At 38.5% G+C, this 20,075-nt stretch overlaps 1 protein-coding gene across 1 annotated transcript in view; it reads left to right on the forward strand.

The window, feature by feature from the left end:
- Nucleotides 1-20,075, forward strand: part of DNAH8 (dynein axonemal heavy chain 8) — a 328,304-nt gene that overhangs the window by 105,490 nt on the left and 202,739 nt on the right. The window contains exons 30-40 of the mRNA XM_024983878.2: nt 212-325; nt 1,625-1,687; nt 2,321-2,421; nt 3,413-3,550; nt 3,705-3,945; nt 8,129-8,328; nt 12,195-12,348; nt 13,939-14,102; nt 15,221-15,323; nt 16,542-16,646; nt 17,006-17,167. Of these exons, the coding sequence (XP_024839646.1) occupies nt 212-325; nt 1,625-1,687; nt 2,321-2,421; nt 3,413-3,550; nt 3,705-3,945; nt 8,129-8,328; nt 12,195-12,348; nt 13,939-14,102; nt 15,221-15,323; nt 16,542-16,646; nt 17,006-17,167 (1,545 nt within the window). The remainder of the gene's footprint in view (nt 1-211; nt 326-1,624; nt 1,688-2,320; nt 2,422-3,412; nt 3,551-3,704; nt 3,946-8,128; nt 8,329-12,194; nt 12,349-13,938; nt 14,103-15,220; nt 15,324-16,541; nt 16,647-17,005; nt 17,168-20,075) is intronic.

Raw genomic sequence — 20,075 nt, forward strand, 5'->3', positions numbered from 1 at the left:
TTGGGTCATGAGCTAGAATGATTTGAGACTCATTGGTGCATTTGGATTGTTTATTTCTGAGTTGTTTTTTTTTTTTAACAAATTAACATTTCAGACACATCCTCATTCATAGTATCTCTGTGAGATTAACAAACTTGCTGGAGTAGAATCTGTATTTTTCATTTAAATACATTGGTTTCATCCTCACATTGAGCCTTTTTTTTTATTCTAGGTTTCTGTACAAGATGAACTAGTACAAGTGCAGCCAAAGTTTAAAAGTAATCTACTTGAGTCTGTGGAAGTTTTTCGTGAGGATGTGATGAACTTTGCAGAAGCGTACGAGACGGTAATTAAGTGTTTCACGCTCTGTGTTAAGATACTTGGCACAGTGTTCATATGAGATGAAAGTGCTGAACCCTGAGAAGTATACTGTAATTTGTACGTTGTGTGCAAGAGTCTATCTTCGCGTAGTTGCAGCTGTCAAAAAGAGGGGATAGCTGTTCCTTTAAGCATGTTTTATATAAGAGAGAAGAGAAACAATTTAACTGCTAAAAGGAGCAACAATTTTGGAAATCATGAAAGGAACACAGAATCTGCTTTTGTCCTTTCTTAGGGCCAAGATATTCATAATTAAAAATATAGTACAATTGTTGGAAGGCTGTTAGAAACTGTAAATGTCCAAATGTCAGGGTATCATGCAACTGATTTTTTCCCAGCTCTAACTCTTAGAGAACCAGAAGGGTCACTGAACATAAATAATAAATGTCATCCTTGGTTATTCCCACAGACTATTCAACATGGTATATGACTGATAATGGTTGACCTTTATGAAGTTAAAACTCAGAAGTTGGATATAGTCCCTAACATATTCTACTTTTTTTTAGTAATCATAGTAGATATAAAATCATAAGATAATTTAAGACCTTGGTGCTACTTCTATAACACTTTTTCTTTAATGTGTACTGAACATCTCTTTTAGGTTTGACTAGTTGATATTTTATTTTTCTATTATTCTGTTATACTGGAAATATGGCATATTATTTAGCATATCCATAGTATTTATGATTATACAGACCATTTGGGGTCTTTTTTGCAACTGTTTTCTGGCTCATGGCCACCAAAGACTGCCTTCTGCTACTTCCAAGTATTCAGCCTATGTGTGTCTGTTTCTATATTGGGCTAGACTATTAGTGAGAGGAAGTTGTTCTCAGAACTATGTATCAGTTATTCTAATGCACAACCACAGCACCATCATTTACGATTGTAAATGAAATGAAACAGAGTTCTTGTATTGCAAATGTCATATAAGATGTAATTTAATCACATATTTTGTTAGCTATGTCAAGGTCCTTGAAAAATGAATGGAAGTTAGAGTGATGCAAATGTACTAAAATTGATTGTGATCATAGTCTGTGAATATAATAAAAACTGTTGAAGGGTACATTTTAAATGAGTGGATTGTATAATATGTGAATAATATCTCAATGAAACTGTTACAGAAAATAAATGAGAGCCTCATGTACAGGACAGAGTTAGATCATGTAAATCATGTTTATTTGTTTAAAAGGAAATAATAGATAAACCTAATAAATTGATAAATATATGTGATTAAGAATTAAAATGCTGATTATATTATTCATTACAGGAAGGACCCATGGTTCCAAATATACCACCCCAAGAAGCTAGCAACAGGCTACAGATCTTTCAGGTAAAATTACATTTTTGTGGTTACATTGACATTCCCTGCATGTTTAAGCATGAACATGAACTCTGAACATGAAATGAACATGAACATGAAAATGAACTCTGTTTCATTTCGTTTACTATCATTTCATTTACAATTTATACTTAGGTGGCTTCCATGGTCATCTCACCAGGGAAATACAGAGCTGCTCTCCAAAAATCAGTGTTTTCTTCTTTACTAGGAATACCCAAGATTGAGTGGATTATACTACTTCTTTACTCATTTGAACCCTATAGGAAAGATGACGGTCTAAAATAGTAGAAAAGTCTGAATTATAGAATTTTACAAATGTAGTTTCATTACTTTCAGATATATTTATAGGAGCTTGAAATGTATGTCTGGGGACCACTTAATTTCTTAAGGAAATAATTTTATATAAAAAGATTACTTTCAGAATGCTTGAAAGTTAATTTTCCTGAGTACTTAACTTTTCCTCTGATAGCTTGGTATCAGCATAAATTTGCTTCACAAATTTATCTTGTTTCATAGATACTATTTAATAAACTTCAATATAGCTTTTATCCTCATTATAATAAATTCTACTTTAGTGGGTTCTGAATTAATTACATCTTACTATAATTTAAAAACCTTTTGTAGGCCAATTTTGATGATCTATGGAGGAAATTCGTTACATATTCATCTGGAGAACAACTTTTTGGGTTGCCTGTGACTGACTATGAGGTTTTACACAAAACTAGGTAAGTTTAGAAATTGAGCAAGTTTATTATAAATAGTTAACTGTCCATTAGGTGAACATGTTGTCATTAAATCCTTCATTGTACAGAGAAGGGTCTGGCTTGGAAAACTCCTAAATAGTCCCCTCATTCCTAGCTATTCCTATTCCATTGAATACACAGTCTCCATATAAAAAATGTGGCCTTTTGTGGTTTTCCCTGATAGCTCAATTGGTAAAGAACCTGCTGCCAATGCAGGAGACCCTGGTCTGATTCCCAGGTCGGGAAGATCTCCTGGAGAAGGGGTAGGCTTTGGGCTTCCTTTGTGGCTCAGCTGGTAAAGAATCTGCCTGCGCCTGCAGTGTGGGAGTCCTGGGTTCAATCCCTGGGGTGGGAAGATCCCCTGGAGTAGGAAATGGCAACCCACTCCAGTATTCTTGCCTGGGAAATCCCGTGGACGGAGGAGCCTGGTGGGCTACAGTCCATGGGGTCTCAGAGAGTCTGGTGTGACTGAGCGCGAGTGCCACACAATGAAGTTTTCCTGTACTTGCTCCAGAATCCCTCCTTTCTTCTTGTTTTGGATATAACTGCATCTGGGCACATGAGAGAAAGCTTTTGGTAGGAATGTGATGTTTAAAAGGCAGACTTAAAGGCAGACATGATCATAGAAATGCAGCTTGCATTTGAAAGTAAAGAGATCAAATAAAACATTAGCCTTAACTTTGCTCTCGTTAGCAAGTTTTGGTCACATTGTTTGCAGTGATTGGTAAGTTTGTAATAATTAAACACACTGGTAATGGCACGTAATATTGTAATTTGGAATATTTGAGAGCTATAAACCTTGACCTAATTGATGGAGCTTTGTTTGGAAACTGACGGGGTTGTATGCATGTTGGTATAAGACATTATACACATAATGTATGAAATATTTGACTAGATGAATTCTGCCTATCCAATAATGGAATTTATGTTTACAATATATGTTACATAATGACTTAATTATTTGGTTTCTCAGAAAGGAGCTCAACTTGCTGCAGAAGCTGTATGGACTGTACGATACTGTGATGGGCAATATTAGTGGCTATTATGAGATACTTTGGGGAGATGTAGATATTGAAAAAATTAATGCAGAACTTCTGGAGTTTCAAAACAGGTGAGTTTCAATTGCATTAAACTTACCAATTTATAGTGCCTATTTTAGGATCCTATAGGAATTTCACAAATGATTTTATCTTCTGATATATTGCTATATATTCATAACACCTTCTTCAAAGAAATGTGTAGATGAAATAATTTTTTTCTTAAAGATGTCGTAAACTGCCAAAAGGACTTAAAGATTGGCAAGCTTTTTTGGATCTGAAAAAAAGAATTGATGATTTCAGTGAGTCATGTCCTCTACTAGAAATGATGACCAATAAGGCAATGAAACAGAGGCACTGGGATCGGATCTCTGAGTTGACCGGAACCCCATTTGATGTGGAGTCAGATTCTTTTTGTCTCAGAAATATTATGGAAGCACCACTCCTTAAAAATAAGGATGATATCGAGGTACCTAGGATTTAAGGTCTTACGAATGATCTGTTAAAGAATGTCTCCTTTTTCTTTTCTGAAAATTGTACAAATAAACGTTTTATTCATGGGTGTACTGATTTCCCTATATAATGTACCCTCAAAATTTCAAATGATCCTGAACATTCCTTGGTTTTGCAAAATCATGCTGTAACTCAAGGAGATAATATAATTATTCGAATTATTTAGTTTTGGAGCTCCTTAATCTGTCCTCCTTGTCCCTTAACTATACCCTTTTAAAAAATTCTGTTTATTTCTATATTGTGTTCTTGGTGGATTCCTCAGAATATTTTCCAACCTTCTAATTCTATACTGTTTACTATTAGTCTACTAAATACTTTAAATTATTATATATTTCCTTCAGGATTTTTAATCGGTTCATTTCCATTTTTACGCTTAGTGTTATTTACATTTCCATCAACAATGTGCAAGGATTCCTTTTTTTTTTACATCCTCACTGACACTCTTTCTTGTCTTTGTGATGATAACTATTCCAGCAGGTGTGAGGTGATACTTCATTGTGATTTTGACTTGAATTTCTCTGATGATACGTGATGTGGAGCACCTTTATATGTACCTGTTGGCTCTTTGTATGTCTTTTTCAGAAAAATAGCTATTTAGAACCTCTGTCCATTATTTAATCAGATTGGTGGTTTTCGCTGCTGAGTTGTATGAATCTGCTATATATATATTGAATATTAATCCCTTATCAGAGCTATTATTTGTGAATATTTTCTCCTGTTTAGTAAGTTACCTTTTCATTTTGTTGGTTGTTTCCTTTGCTATAAGAAGCTTTTTAGTTTGATGCTATCCCACATGTTTATTTTTACTTTTGTTACCTTGGCTTTGGTGTCAAGTCCAAAAAAATCATTGCCAAGACTGATTTCAAGGAACTTAACCACCTCTGTTGTCTTACAGGAGTTTTATGGTTTTGGGTCTTTAGTCCATTTTAAGTTGATTTTTTGTGTGGTGTCAGATAGTGGTCTAGTTTCGTCCTTTTACATGTGGTTATCCTATTTTCCCAGCACCATTTATTGAAGAGACTGTCCTTTCCCCATTGTATATTCCTGGCTCTTTTCTCATAAATTAATTAAACATATATGTACGTTTATTCTGTTCCATTGTCTCTGTTTTTATGCCAATACCATACTTTTTTGATTACCGTAGCTTTGATATAGTTTGAAAGCAGGAAGCATTATGCCTCCAGCTTTGTTCCTTTTTCTCAAGATTGCTTCGGCTAAATGGAGTCTTATGTGGTTTCATAAAATTTTTAGGATTTTTTGTTCTGTTTCTTTTATTTATTTATTTGACTGTGCCTGGTCTTAGTTGCGGCACGTGAGATCTTTGTTGCAGCATGCAGGACCTTTCTTTGAGGAGGGCAGGTTAGCTGCCCCAAGACATGTGGGATCTGAGTTCCTCTACCAGGAATCGAACCTAATCCCCTGCCTTGGAAGGCAGATTCTTAACCATGGACCACCAGGGAAGTCCCCTTGTTCTATTTCTTGAAAAATGTCATTGAAATTTTTATAGGGATTGCTTTGAAACTGTAGATTGCTTTAGGTAGTGTAGACATTTTAATGATACTAATTCTTCCAATCTATGCTCGTGGATTATCTTCACATTTACTTGTGTCCATTTTAAGTTGCTAGCTACTAAAGTTGGAATGTGGTCTAAAACTCTACATTTTTACTCCCCCCCTACATTTTGTTTTTGGTGTCACAGTTTACATCTTTTTTATCTTGTGTATCCACTGACAAATTATTATAGTTACCATTATTTTTACTAATTTTGTCTTTTAACCTTCATACTAGACTTATAAGTGATTAACCCAACACCTTTTATAACATTAGACTATTCTGAACTTTACTATTTATTTCCCTTTACCAGTGAGATTTATACTTTCATATAGTCTTCTGTAGGCAATGGCATCCCACTCCAGTACTCTTGCCTGGAAAATCCCATGGACGGAGGAGCCTGGTAGGCTGCAGTCCATGGGGTCGCTAAGAGTCGGGAACGACTGAGCGACTTCACTTTCATGCACTGGAGAAGGAAATGACAACCCACTCCAGTGTTCTTGCCTGGAGGATCCCAGGGACGGGGAAGCCTGGTGGGCTGCTGTCTATGGGGTCGCACAGAGTCGGACACGACTGAAGTGACTTAGCAGCAGCAGCAGCATAGTCTTCTGTTACTAACTAGCTCGGTTTCATTTTAGCTTAAAGAAGTCCATTTAACTTTTTTTTGTAAGACTTACCTAGTGATGATGAACTCCTTTAAGCTTTTGCTTGTCTGAAAAACTGTTTATCACTCTTTCAATTCAAAAGGACAGCTTCACCGTGTACTGTATTCTTGGTGGCAGGTTTTTTTTTTTTTTCTTTCGACACTTTGGATATATTGTGTCACTCCCTTTTGTCCTGCAAAGTTTCTGCTGAAAAATCTGCTGGTAATCTCATGGGGGTTCCCTTGTACATAACAAGCTGTTTTTTTCTTGCTGTTTTTAAGTTCTCTCCTTGTCTTTAACTCTTGACCCTTTATTTATGTGTTTTGTTGTGAATCTCTTTGGGTATATTTGTGTATTAAGCAAATAGGCCCCTTTTTTCACAGAAAGCTTTTTAGTGATCTGCCTCTGTGCTGGGCACTGGGTTGGGTGAGTACAAGCAAGCTATTCAAGAGCTATTTCTCAGTTCATTATGGGCTTGTGGGTCTCATGAACATAAGCCCTGAATTTGGGAGGGGTTGCTTCTTTATAACAATATATGTATGCCAAAAGTTTTGTTTTCGAAGCATTCTTGTCCTATAAATGCTATTCAAATACTATTGAAGGAAACAATCAAGGAATTAAAAAAAAAAAAAAACTTTGATGATCACTTCATTCTTACAGTAGGTTTTTACACTGAAGAGTGTAGCTATTCATAGGCTGTGCTTTTGAAAACTTCATTTCGCAGGAATTCTAGGATTCAGTTATTAGTTATTTTCCCCCTAAACAGAGTCTCAGTGTTGTCTATGCCAGTACATTCTGTTTGCTTTGCTCCATGTACCCTGCTAGTAGCCTAGCTGGCTGCTTACTATTACTTCATTCACTGCCTTGAAAGGAAGCCTTTTCCCTTCCTATAAAATGTCCTCTCCCTCCCCCTGTTGGAATCCTACTTATTCTCAGATGTTCCCTCCTCCATGAAGCCTTTCCTCCTGACTGTAGGCAAAAGTCATTTCTCCCTTCTCAGAACTCACAACAGTTAACACCACTCTTATTACACTTACTACACAGTGTGTGTTAGTTACTCAGTCGTGTCCGACTCTTTACGATGCCATGGATTGTAGCCTACCAGGCTCCTCTGTCCATGGAATTGTCCAGGCAAGAATACTGGAGTGGGTAGCCATTTCCTTCTCCAGGGGAGCTTCCCAACCCAGGGATTGAACCCAGGTTTCCCGCATTACAGGCAGATGCTTTACCATCTGAGCTACTAGGGAAGCTCTACCACACACTAATTTGTGGAAATTCCTTGCACCTTCATATCCTTTCCCGTCTCTGAGATTCTGTGATTCCAAGTAGGAAAATCAACTGGGGTATGTTAGGAAAATACCTTAATTTTATTTACCTTTGTGAGACTTTCATATCAAAAATTCTCAGGAAAACAGGAAAATCCATAAAAATTAGAATTAACTTTTAATCAAGTGAGATATTCATATTAGGGTCAGAAGAGATGGGACTATAGCAATGTTTATATATTACTTTAAAGAGTTCAAAAGAATCTCACATTCTCATTTGCTTCTTATAACAAGCCACTGAGCGCAGCTGTGATTATGTCCATGTTGGCTGAAAAACAACAGTTAAAAATATAAACAAGAAACATGATTTAAGTTCCGTATCTCATGTATCTCAGTTGTGTCCACCTCTTTGCAATCCCAGGGTCTGAAGCCCCTCAGGCTACTCAGTCCATGGAATTTTCCTAGAATACTGAAGTGGGCCGCCATTTCCTTCTCCAGGGGATCTTCTCAACCCAGGGATTGAACCTGTGGCTCCTGCATTGACAGGCAGGTTCTTTACCACTGCGCAACCTGGGAACCCGAATGATTTTCTAGGGCCAAACTAAAAAATTATGTGATTTTAATGCACTGAATTTGTAATTGAAAATGTCATGACATATTCTTTGATTTCCCTCTGAAGGATATTTGCATATCTGCCATTAAGGAGAAGGATATTGAAGCCAAGCTGACTCAGGTGATTGAGAACTGGACCAATCAGAACCTGAGTTTTGCAGCCTTTAAGGGAAAGGGAGAACTCCTGCTCAAAGGAACTGAATCGGGAGAGATTATCACCTTGATGGAGGATAGTTTAATGGTTTTGGGTTCCTTACTAAGCAACAGGTAATTTTACAATTTGCAAGGGAAGGTTTTGATTTGCCATTTAGAGTTATATAATTTTAGATAAAACTCCAGTTTCGTAGCTGTGGCACAACACAAGATTCTGACCTAAAGTGTTGACTCTTGTCAGTCCTTACATGAACTACCTATTTTCCCTAATAATCATGGCCTCAATTTTTTTTTTATGGTACTCACCTCCCCATTATAATTATTCTCCCCCAAATTGGCAGCTCATCTTCTGAATATCTTGACTCCCTACCAAGATGACATCTTCATTTTATCTTCTTTCTCTCTCATTCTTTCATTTTTTTGTCATTGTCCTCCTTGGCTGAACCTGCTCAAGTGTTCACCCAATAGCCCAAGAAGAGTAGGCTGGCAAACATGAAGGAATATGGAGAAGGCGATGGCACTACACTCCAGTACTCTTGCCTGGAGAATCCCATGGACAGAGGAGCCTCGTAGGCTGCAGTCCATGGGGTCTCGAAGAGTTGGACACGACTGAGCGACTTGACTTTCACTTTTCACTTTCATGCATTGGAGAAGGAAATGGCAACCCACTCCAGTGTTCTTGCCTGGAGAATCCCAGGGACGGCGGAGCCTGGTGGGCTGCTGTCTATGGGGTCGCACAGAGTCGGACACGACTGAAGTGACTTAGCAGCAGCAGCAGCTGCAATCCCCTACCTGACTATCCAGTGATTCTTAACTGGTCTTTACCCTAACACACCTAAGAAATGTGTCACATTATTTCAGAGGTCATTAACAGAGGTCAGTGCCCAGGGTGCATGGGGATTATAATACCCTATCTGCATGTTGGGATCACTGTTTACTGAATGACATCCTGCAAGACCTCTGGCCCAAAGGCAGTCTTGCATTTGGATAATGCATTAACTCACAAAACTCCTAGGAGTTCTAGGGTGAAGTTGCTGGGCTTAAATTCCTAGGGCTCATCCTCTGCTTTCAGGGAATCTGAATAATCTGAATAAGCTGGCAAAGGTGACCATTGGCTATTCAGTGGTTCCTGGACTTCACAGGCTTCTGCTTTGCCATGGTTCATTGAAAAGTTTGCCATCTTGATTTCCTGAATTATGATCTCTTGAAGAAAGGCTGTAGATTGATCTGAGCCTGATTGTGCAACCCAGGAATTCAGACTTGAAATTTTTCTTAATTTTACTGTTAACTTGCATATAACTTGAGTTGTTGTTGTTCATTTGCTCAGTCATGTCCGACTCTTTGTGACCCTATGGACTGCAGCACGCCAGGCTTCCCTATCCTTCACCATCTCCCAGAGTTTGCTCAAACTCATGTCCATTGAGTCAGTGATGCCATCCAACAATCTCTTCCTCTGTCATCCCCTTCTCCTCCTGCCTGCACTCTTTCCCAGCATCAGGGTCTTTGCTAATGAATTGGCTCTTTGCATCAGGTTACCAAAGTATTGGATCTTGAGCTTCAGCATCAGTCCTTCCAATGAATATTCAGGATTGATTTCCTTTGAATTAACTGGGTTTGATCTCCCTGCAGTACAAAGGACTCTCAAGAGTCTTCTCCAACACCACAGTTCAAAAGCATCAATTCTTTGGCACTCAGCCTTCTTTATGGCTACTGGAAACACCATAGCTTTGTTTGGCAAAGTAATCTGAGTGGTTAGAGTACTAATTTATTGTACTAGTAAACTCAATGTTGAGGTCCTGCTAGGAAGAGTATAAGGATATCTGAGAAGTCACAACACTATGGGAGATCCTTCTTCTAGAAAACTTTGCAGCACCAAGTGGATCCAGAATGCCTCTTCCAGAGCCAACCGTAGCCTTATCTTGTAGCAAGTGCCAGATGAATTTCTAGGGCTATTCAGATGTGATGTCAGAGGAAATTGTGTATTTCCATGGGTGAGACTTGACTCACCTCAAATACCTGGATTGTGACATTTTCCTCATGGGGTTCCATGAGCCTTCTTTTCTGTCATTAACAGGTTCTACCACATAAAGTTGTGCAGTGCAAATACCTGGCCAAAGGACAAAACTTGTCACTAGTGATTTATTTCAAGTCCCCCTTTTTCATGTTGGGAAGTTATACAACCATCAAAGATGAGTCTTTTCAAAAATTTCTGGGCAAAGTTATTTTTAACTCCATTTATCTAGGTGCTTCAGCTCCCTAAAATGCTTATCCACACCCTCTTGGTCTGCATGTATTGATTTTGAAGGTGCTTTTGGCGTATTGACTGCCTTTCAGCTCTAGACTGATGGTCAGATGCACACTATAAATTGTGAGTTGAGAAAAAATGCCTCTTACTACTAGATCAACTCATCTACCTCCTTGGGGCAATTTTTGTACTGCCACTTTATACCTCCATGTATAACATAAGCTTCTGTAGAAACCAAAGGTTGCGCTCAAGCATCAGACTATACCCAGAAGAACCCCATTCTATATGTGAGTCCCTTCAAGTCACTCTGTCTTGATCAAGAAAACTTCTAAGACTGTACAAATGTCACTCACCAGGAAGTGCCACTACACAACTTCAAAGCTATATGCTTGCATTGCCACAACTGAAGTTGGCGTCTTAATCCAACTGTAGGTAATTAGGTCTTTACCCAGTATCTTCCCATCACTTCCTCATGGCATCCACTCTATTTCTTGTCTTTCTTATTTGTGCCCAGCTTTTTGGACACCTTGTAGTCTCATGAACTCTTTAGCTAGCCCCGATGGTGAAGAAGCAGGATGGGGAAGAAGTGGAAACAGTGACAGACTTTATTTCCTTGGGCTCCAAAGTTACCATGAATGTTGACTGCAGCCATGAAATTAAAAGACACTTGCTCCTTGGAAGAAAAGCTATGACAAACCTGGACAGCATATTAAAAAGAAGAGACATCACTTTGCCGACAGAAGTCTGTATAGTCAAAGCTATGGTGTTTCCAGTAGTCATGTACAGTGTGAGAGTTGGCCCATAAAGAAGGCTGAGCATTGAAGAACTGATGCTTTCATACTGTGGTGCTGGAGAAGACACTTGAGAGTCCCTTGGACAGCAAGGAGATCCAACCAGTCAATCCTAAAGGAAGTCAACTCTGAATATTCGTTAAAGCTGATGCTGAAGCTCCAATAATTTGGCCACCTGATGTGAAGAGCTCATTGGAAAAGACCCTGATGCTGGGAAAGATTAAGGGCAGGAGGAGAGGGGGGTGACAGAGGATGAGTTGGATAGCACCATCGACTCAATAGACACGAGTTTGAGCAAACTCCAGGAGATAATGAAGGACAGGGAAGCCTGGCATGCTGTGGTCCATGGGATTGCAAAGAGTTGGACACAACTGAGTGACTGAACAACAACCACAAGGGCTTCTAGGGAGTAGCAGTTCTGGATCTTTAACACTGCAGAATCTACTAAGCACAGTGCCTGGTGGAATTAGCAGTCTGTAGGTAAGGCAGACCACATTTGTAGTGAATATCAGACCTCAAGTTTGACCCAGGCCTTGTGTTAGTAGTTCCACAGACCAGTGATAACAGGGCCCTATGTGTTATTCTCACGGGCAGTCCCCACTTGGATTTGGTTCACAGAAGCCTTGGCAGGCCATCTTAGTCCGTATTTTCCCTATACTCCAAAGAGCAACCAGTACAATTCCTTTGCTAGACCTCTGTAGCTTAAAACTAGGCAGATTTCTTAGTTTATCACTGAAACGTGGGAGCAGTAAGTGAGATCACTATAATTCTATGTTTTATTCATAAAAATGCAAATATCTCATTAACTTTATGAAATTTAATAGGAGCTGCTTTTTTGTAGGAAAAAATATTCATTGTCAAAGGAATATTTCTCCTTCTTGTTAAAGCCTACTATTGTCTGAATCTTTCTTAAAATGTAATATTTTTCCATTCTTACTTTTTAGATATAATGCTCCATTTAAAAAAAATATTCAGAATTGGGTGTATAAATTGTCTACTTCCTCAGATATAATTGAAGAGTGGCTAGTAGTCCAGAACCTTTGGGTTTATCTTGAAGCTGTCTTTGTAGGTGGCGACATAGCCAAACAGCTACCACAGGTAAGTACGGGTCTTGTAACTGCTGATAGAATAGTTGGTGTATGTTGTCTGTATGTCTCTGTAGAAATCTTCAGAAAGACATATGGCCATGTCTTGAGGATTTGTACCAGTGGTTTGCAAACTGTGGCCAACTCACCTATTTTTGTAAATATAGCTTTATTGGAATACAGCCATGTCTCCATTCATTTATATCCTGTCTGTGACTGCTTTAGCATTACAATGGCACAGTTGAGTAGTTGTAACAGAAACCATATGGCCTTACAAAGCCTAAAATGTTTGCTCTCTTGCCATCAACAAAAAAGTTGCAAACTGCTGACCTTTGCTTTACATTAATAGAAAGAAGAAACTCATAGTATTTTATAAATATATATTATAAACATAATATTTTCAAATCTGTTGTCTGAGGAGGTGAGGTACATTCAAATATGATACTACTAAATTATAGAAGTTCATCTCTTCTAAGAGTTAGACTTATTCCTCTGAGTTAAAATAATCTGTAATCTGTAAACACAAATTAACTACTAGTAAGTTAACTAATAGTAGATTAGAAACACGAGGCAAGGAAACTTAGCCTTAGAAACCTGTAACAAATTATTTAAAACAGCTTTATTGAGACCTTTTAAATTAATACCGATACATTACTACTAACTTTATTCTATAGAGGTAATTTTCCTTTTGTAAAATTAGTCTTGTTCTTTTGAATTTCCATATCTATGGCATCTCTATGGGGCTTCCCTGGTGGCTCAGATGGTAAAGAATCCACCTGCAATGCAGGAGAACCAGATTCAATACCTGGGTTGGGAAGATCCCCTAGAGAAGGGAATGGCTCCCCACTCTAGTATTCTTGCCTGGAGAATTCCATGGGCAGGCTACAGTCCATGGGGTCGCAAATCTTTGTAGATTAAAAATCAAGGACAAAAGCATTTTGAAAGTAGCTGGTTTCCCTTTGTAACACATTTTTAAAACAGAAATCTTTTCTTTTTTAATCAGAAAGTTATGTTTTTTATCAAAAATGCACTTAAAACTTTTGATAGAGGCAAGATTATGCCAATTTCTAAAGGCATTTTTGCAATCGAATGCAAGCTTAATATCATTCATAGTAAATAGTAAATTTTCATTTGCAAAAATGTAAATGAAGCTTTGTTTCAGATTTTTACTGTTTTCTCCTTCTTTTTTCCTGGGGCACTATTAAGCTTTAATTATTCCAAAGACACTGAGATCAAATTATTTTCATGCTTCTTCAGTTTGCTCATCAAACCAAAACACCTGGGGTGCTGAAAGACTAGATTTGCGATTTAAGTTGATAGCACTGAAAATTAATCATGCGGCACTTTGAAAAATGTATTAAATGTAAGGAAATGAATTAGTCATAAACCCTATTGTGATAGGACAGCATTTCAATAAGCAGTTTTATGGCTTTGGGTGTCTGTTGTTCAGAGTTAATTCAGATAAAAAAAAAATGCTCCTTTAAATTATGTAGCCTAAGATTAATAGGGTGACTTGAGGAACTATAGGACATGCCAGAGTGAAGACTTTGCTTCATTCAGTCATCCACATGCCAACTTTTACTGACTATGGGTTTGTCTTTAGGAAGCAAAACGTTTTCAGAATATTGACAAGTCATGGATAAAGATAATGCAGCGAGCTCACGAGAATCCCAATGTGATTAGTTGCTGTGTTGGAGATGAAACCATGGGGCAGCTTTTACCTCATTTACACGAACAATTAGAAGTATGTCAGAAGTCACTTACAGGGTAAGAGTTTAATTTTTTCATTGCCTAACATTTTATATGTGATGGTGTTTTATCCAAAATTAATAGAATTGACTGCATTTCTGGTTTGGTAGTGACGGTTGAAGTGGTGTTAGGAATTTAACATTTCACATAAATTTGATTTCTTTGCAAAAAAAGACACCTTCAAGTTAGGGTGGGTGAATTAAGGCATTGTATAAGTTTTGTAGGGCTGCTGTGACAAATTACCACAAACGGGATGGTTTAAGATGACAGAAACTTATTTTCTCAGTTCTGGAGACCGTAAGTCTAAAGTCAAGGTAGCAGCCCCTTCTGAAGGCTCTAGGGAGAATTTTCCTTTGCCTCGCCCAGGTTCTGGTGGCTCTGGGACTACCCTTGGCTTGTGGCTACGTAACTTCAGTCTCTGTCTTTATATGTCCTTCTCCTCTTCTTCCTGTGTGTCTCTTATGAGGAGACTTGTCATTGGACTTAGGGCTCATCCGGATAATCCAAGATGAGCTCCTCTCGAGATATCTGACTTCAGTACATTTGCAAAGGCCTCTTTTCCAAATGAGACCGTATTCACGGATTCCAGGAAATAGGATGTGGACATGTCTTTTGGGGGCTACCAATCAACACACTGCAGGTGTGGAGTGGAGAGGTGCACTCACAGAGCAAATAGCCAAACAAATTCACAGATAATTTTCTTCAAAGGCAGTTCTTTCTCAATTTCTCTTGAAATAGGGCGAAAATATACCCCGGTTTGTCCAAATTTTTGCCTTTGTCCTGACTGAATGGCTAGTTACCTCCGCCCCCCGCTTTCACTCTCAAAATATCCTGGTTTGGAGATAAATTATATGTTCACCTGGCATTTAAGCTTGAGGTTCACAGTACTCTTAGAAGGGTTGCAGGAGGGCTCTTGATGAGAAAGAATACTATAGACGATGCCTTGCTCTGAGTCACGCTTTCTTATTTCCGCTTACTTTCCCCAGTGCCATCTATGGTAGGTCAGAACTTTTCAAATGGGAAATGGCTATAAGTGTTTGCTACTATCTTATCGATATTAGTGATTGTGTCTTGGCTAAAAACCCCAAAATTAGTAATTCAGAAAAAATTATTTGGTAATGTGACTTTATTTAAAGGTATTTGGAGAAGAAGCGATTACTATTTCCAAGATTCTTCTTTGTGTCTGATCCAGTTCTCCTGGAAATTCTTGGACAAGCCAGTGATTCCCATACCATCCAGGTGTGTCATCTAAATGTCTGTTACCTAAATCCTTTTTTTCCATAGCCTGTGTAATAAAAAATAAAAATGAAGTTAACATCTGAAAAGTACAGTCAGGAAAGAAGAGTGTTAAAAATGACATTGGTTATAAAATGCCTCATTTTCTTTGGATCTGGAGCCCATCAGCTGGAGGCAAGAGCCATCAATTATGCAACTCACCAGTTGGATGATCTTAGCCAGTTACTTAATTTTCCTGTGTCTCAGTTTTCTTGTCTGTAAAATCAGAATATTAATCATTTCCACCTCATAGGCTTGTCATAAGAATTAAGCAAGATAATGCATCAAAAGTACCTGACATAAAGTATGTGCTCACTAAATGTAACTCATTGTTATGAGTATTTAAATCTAAATATTCTTAGATCAGATAGGGATTGTGGTTTAAATGTGTCCCTTTTTTCCTGTCCAGAATGCTTCTCAAATGCTTTTAGCCATTTCGAAGGGCAGTAATTCCAGGGGGAAGAGAAAAACTACAGAGAACTGAGAGTGGAGGCACTGAAACCCCATCCCAGGACCATTTCTGGTTTGGGAAGCTGGGAAACAGCTAATAATACCTTCCTTGTTGGTTTCCAGGGAGTTGTGGGGATGAGAAAGGACAGGAAGGAAGTAGAAGCTGTGTAAGGCAGACACAGAGCCAAGAGAGAAGGACTGACCTATCCCTGGGAGGGAAGGGGACAGGGACAGTGTGGTTCAGTCTCCAGTGGGAGGAAGATGGCAGTTACTGGTTCAACTTCCATAATGTAAGAGGATGGGCATCTGTAGGTCTTGGAGGAAACACTGTATATGGCTGGATTTAAAAAAGTGGGCTTCCAAGTCAGTCAAGGGTCAAAGAAGAGGTTGGTTTTTGGTTTTTTTTTTTTTTTTTGAGACAGTGAAGTAAATTCTTAATCTTTTACAAATATTAAAAAAAAAATAGCAAAGCTTTTAAGAAATGTCTCAATGGCTTTTGTGTTTGCATGCATACTCAGTTGACCCATCGTGTCTGACTCTTTGCCATCCCATGGACTGTAGCCCGCCAGACTTCTCTGTCCATGGAATTATCCAGGCGAGAATACTGGAGTAGGTTGCCATTTCCTCTCCCAGGGGAATCTTCCCGACCCAGGGACTGAACCCATGTCTCCTGCAGCTTTTGTGTCTAACCTCATGTATGATGTGTTTGCTCTGTCTTGTGCTCTCTTATAGCCACATCTCCCTGCAGTGTCTGACAACATAAATGAGGTGACCTTTCATGCAAAAGACTACGATCGTATCATGGCTGTCATATCAAGAGAAGGAGAAAAAATCATTGTAATTTAACTTGATTAAAATTTTGTTAGGGTTTCTTTAAAATGTAGAATGCAGTTCTCTTATGAGAGAAAGGGAGGGAGTTGAGTCAGGTTCTAGTTCTGTAGTCTTTCCTGGCTTTGTTACAAACTAGTTTAGATAACTCATTTAATTTCTCTGGGATTCATTTTATCACCTATACAATGAAAGTTTTAGACCAAATGATCTTTATACTTCTTGCTACATTATTAATTAATTTTACTCATGTTTTAAGTATTTTGTGTGAAATTGTTTGCTTTGTCTCGAGGTACTGTGATTTAGGACATTTGTAAAAATATCAAATTACTATCTATTTGTAACCTATTTGTAATATACTGTTTCAGTTGGATAGTCCTGTTATGGCCAAAGGTCCCGTGGAGATTTGGCTTCTGGACCTATTAAAAATGCAGATGTCGTCATTGCATAATATAATTCGATCCGCATTCTATCAAATCAGTGATTCAGGATTTCAGCTGTTACCTTTCCTCAATCACTTTCCGGCACAGGTGAGACTACACGACATTCAATGAGTAGAAATAAGGGGGACAGGTATTCAGGAGACAGTCAGCCTGACAGTGCGGAGCTGTTCTGTGTGTCTTAGTTGCTCAGTCACGTTCAACTCTTTGTGACCCCCTGGACTGTAGCCCCCCAGGCTCCTCTGTCCATGGAATTCTCCAGGCAGGAATACTGGAGTGGGCTGCCATTCCCTTCTCCAAGGAAGCCGTTCTAGCTTTCAACAAGCTAGAGAGGCCCACCCTCACACTTGTCCTCTCCTCCACCACTCTGGTCCAACCCACCCCGTCCCCCAGAATAGGGTTTGCACTGCTCCCATCGTTGAGGATCTTCACGGAGACTAAAGGACTAATGAGAAATTTCATCTTGTACAAAAGACACCTGTCTATGTATAAAAACACCTATCTCTATCCATACGTAGATAAATATAGATGCAGATACAGATATGGACATATATAAAAGGAGTCACCATATCTTTTCCTGAAATGAAATCCATCTTGCCTTTTGTTTATTTTCCCTTCAAGTAGTTAAAAATTGGCATAATCTGGTGAAGTTCTTCTCATGAGCTAAGGTTTTAGAGAGAAGACATCGAAGAGGCTGGAGCAGGTGAAAAGCCCTCCTGCCCTTTGACTCTTAGAAGTGTGGTGTCATGTGCCAGGTGTTATTAAAACTGGATATGGCAAATGAAGAAGTAACAGTTTCATTACATTTTCAGCCAAGGTAAATGAAGAGTGATGATTTGTGATCTCGGTCAGACACAGTGAGGGATCAATTCAGTTTAGTTCTGAATTGCTCAGTTGTGTCCGACTCTTTGTGACCCCATGAAGCACAGCACGCCAGGCGTCCCTGTCCATCACCAACTCCCAGAGTCCACCCAAACCCATGTCCATTGAATCGGTGATGCCATCCAACCATCTCATCCTCTGTTGTCCCCTTCTTCTCCTGCCCTCAATCTTTCCCAGCATCAGGGTCTTTTCAAGTGAGTCAGCTCTTTGCATCAGGTGGCCAAAGTATTGGAGTTTTAGGTTCAGCATCAGTCCTTCCAATGAACACCCAGGACTGATCTCCTTTAGGATGGAATGGTTGGATCTCCTTGCAGTCCAAGGGACTCTCAAGAGTCTTCTCCAATACCACAGTTCAAAAGCATCAATTCTTTGGCGCTCAGCTTTCTTCACAGTCCAACTATCACATCCATACATGACCACTGGAAAAACCATAGCCTTGACTAGACAGACCTTTGTCGACAAAGTAATGTCTCTGCTTTTTAACATGCTGTCTAGGTTGGTCATAACTTTCCTTCCAAGGAGTAAGCGTCTTTTAATTTCATGACTAGAAGGCAAGAAAAATATAGGCGGGTTTAGCAAAACCCAGCTGCTCTTCCCATCCCAAGCCCCGAATCCTGAATTACTGCACACACAGTGGAGACAGCTGAAATGTTATGAGATTATTCAGATGACACAAGCATGAATACAGAGTCAATCTCCACTGAAGAGAATGCGTTAATATTGTTTTGTGTTCTATAATATTCTTCGAAAGCTTTATTATTCTCATTAGCATTATTACCTTTGTGACAAAGCTTTATAAAATACTGTATTTGATAGCTAAGGAAAATAGCTCCTTAGGCTAAATCAACATAGTTTCCCTCCTGCAGGAAAGCATGATTACAATTAGAAGGAGATATAACATTACAGTTGGAAAAGCTGAAAAGCAAATTTAAAGTAGTGGTGAAGTTGGACAGGATATAATAGGAAAATTGACCAACTTTTAGGACTTTTGTATAATGTGTGTATGTATTTTTAGATAAAAGATTTTTAGATAAAAATTGTAACATTGTAGTAGGCAAATTTCAGTTGTATGGAAAAATTGCTTTAAAGAGTAATGAATATATATATTCATTTTCTGTATTTTCATTCAATATATACTTATTTAATATATTCATTAAATATATATATTACTGTCTTTAAATTGCATTTTAGAAAGCAGTTTTCCAGAATCAATTTTTCTGTTACTGTGTTAATTTTTTATCTGAAATTGTTTAAAATTTCACCTTTTTTCTCAAATGCATTTTGAAGATTTTGAACACAATGGATCCTTTTTGGAAAAATTTGGGAACATTTGAAGAATATAAAAGTGAAAAGAAAATTTTACCATATTTCCACCACCTGGAAATGATGACAGTATTTTAGTGTGTTCCTTTCCAGTATTTTTTAATGTGCTCATCATAAACACCAAATAATATTGATGAGAATTTTGTTTTTTATTTTTATTTCATTTTTTATTGTAATGAAACATCCTTCAGTTTTCACCATGACGTCCCCTGCCTTCTTAAACCTAGTGAGAAACATAATTTATAGTCAGTTTTTAAATCAGACAGCCTTGCACTGTCATTTCTGCTTTGTTTCCCTCTGCTTTGTGCAAAGAGAATCTGCTTGCTATCTGGAGCTTCCTGATAGCAACTATTTCCTTTCCACCCCAGGGCTTCGTTTACCTTCACCTGCAGACCCAAGATTGGCCACTGCTCTAGCAGGAAAATTATTGATGTTCCAGAGGAAGCAAGGATAAGGAGAGGGTTTTTTTTTTTTTTTTTTTTTTAGTTTATTTATTTTAATTGGAGGCTAATTACTTTACATATTGTATTGGTTTTGCCATACATCAACATGAATCCGCCACGGGTGTATACGTGTTCTCCATCCTGAACCCCCCTCCCACCTCCCTCCCCATACCATCCCTCTGGGTCATCCCAGTGCACCAGCCCCGAGCATCCTGTATCATGAATTCCTGCTTTACCTACACTGAACGCCATGCCTGTAGAATCCATACGCCACTTGCACACTTTCCTTCCTCTACCAGATGTGGAATTCCTCTTTGGTTCAAATGGTCTTGGATATGTTGCCTGACTCT

This window comes from Bos taurus, chromosome 23 (assembly GCF_002263795.3).
Source record: "Bos taurus isolate L1 Dominette 01449 registration number 42190680 breed Hereford chromosome 23, ARS-UCD2.0, whole genome shotgun sequence".
NCBI classification, from domain to species: Eukaryota; Metazoa; Chordata; class Mammalia; order Artiodactyla; family Bovidae; genus Bos; species Bos taurus.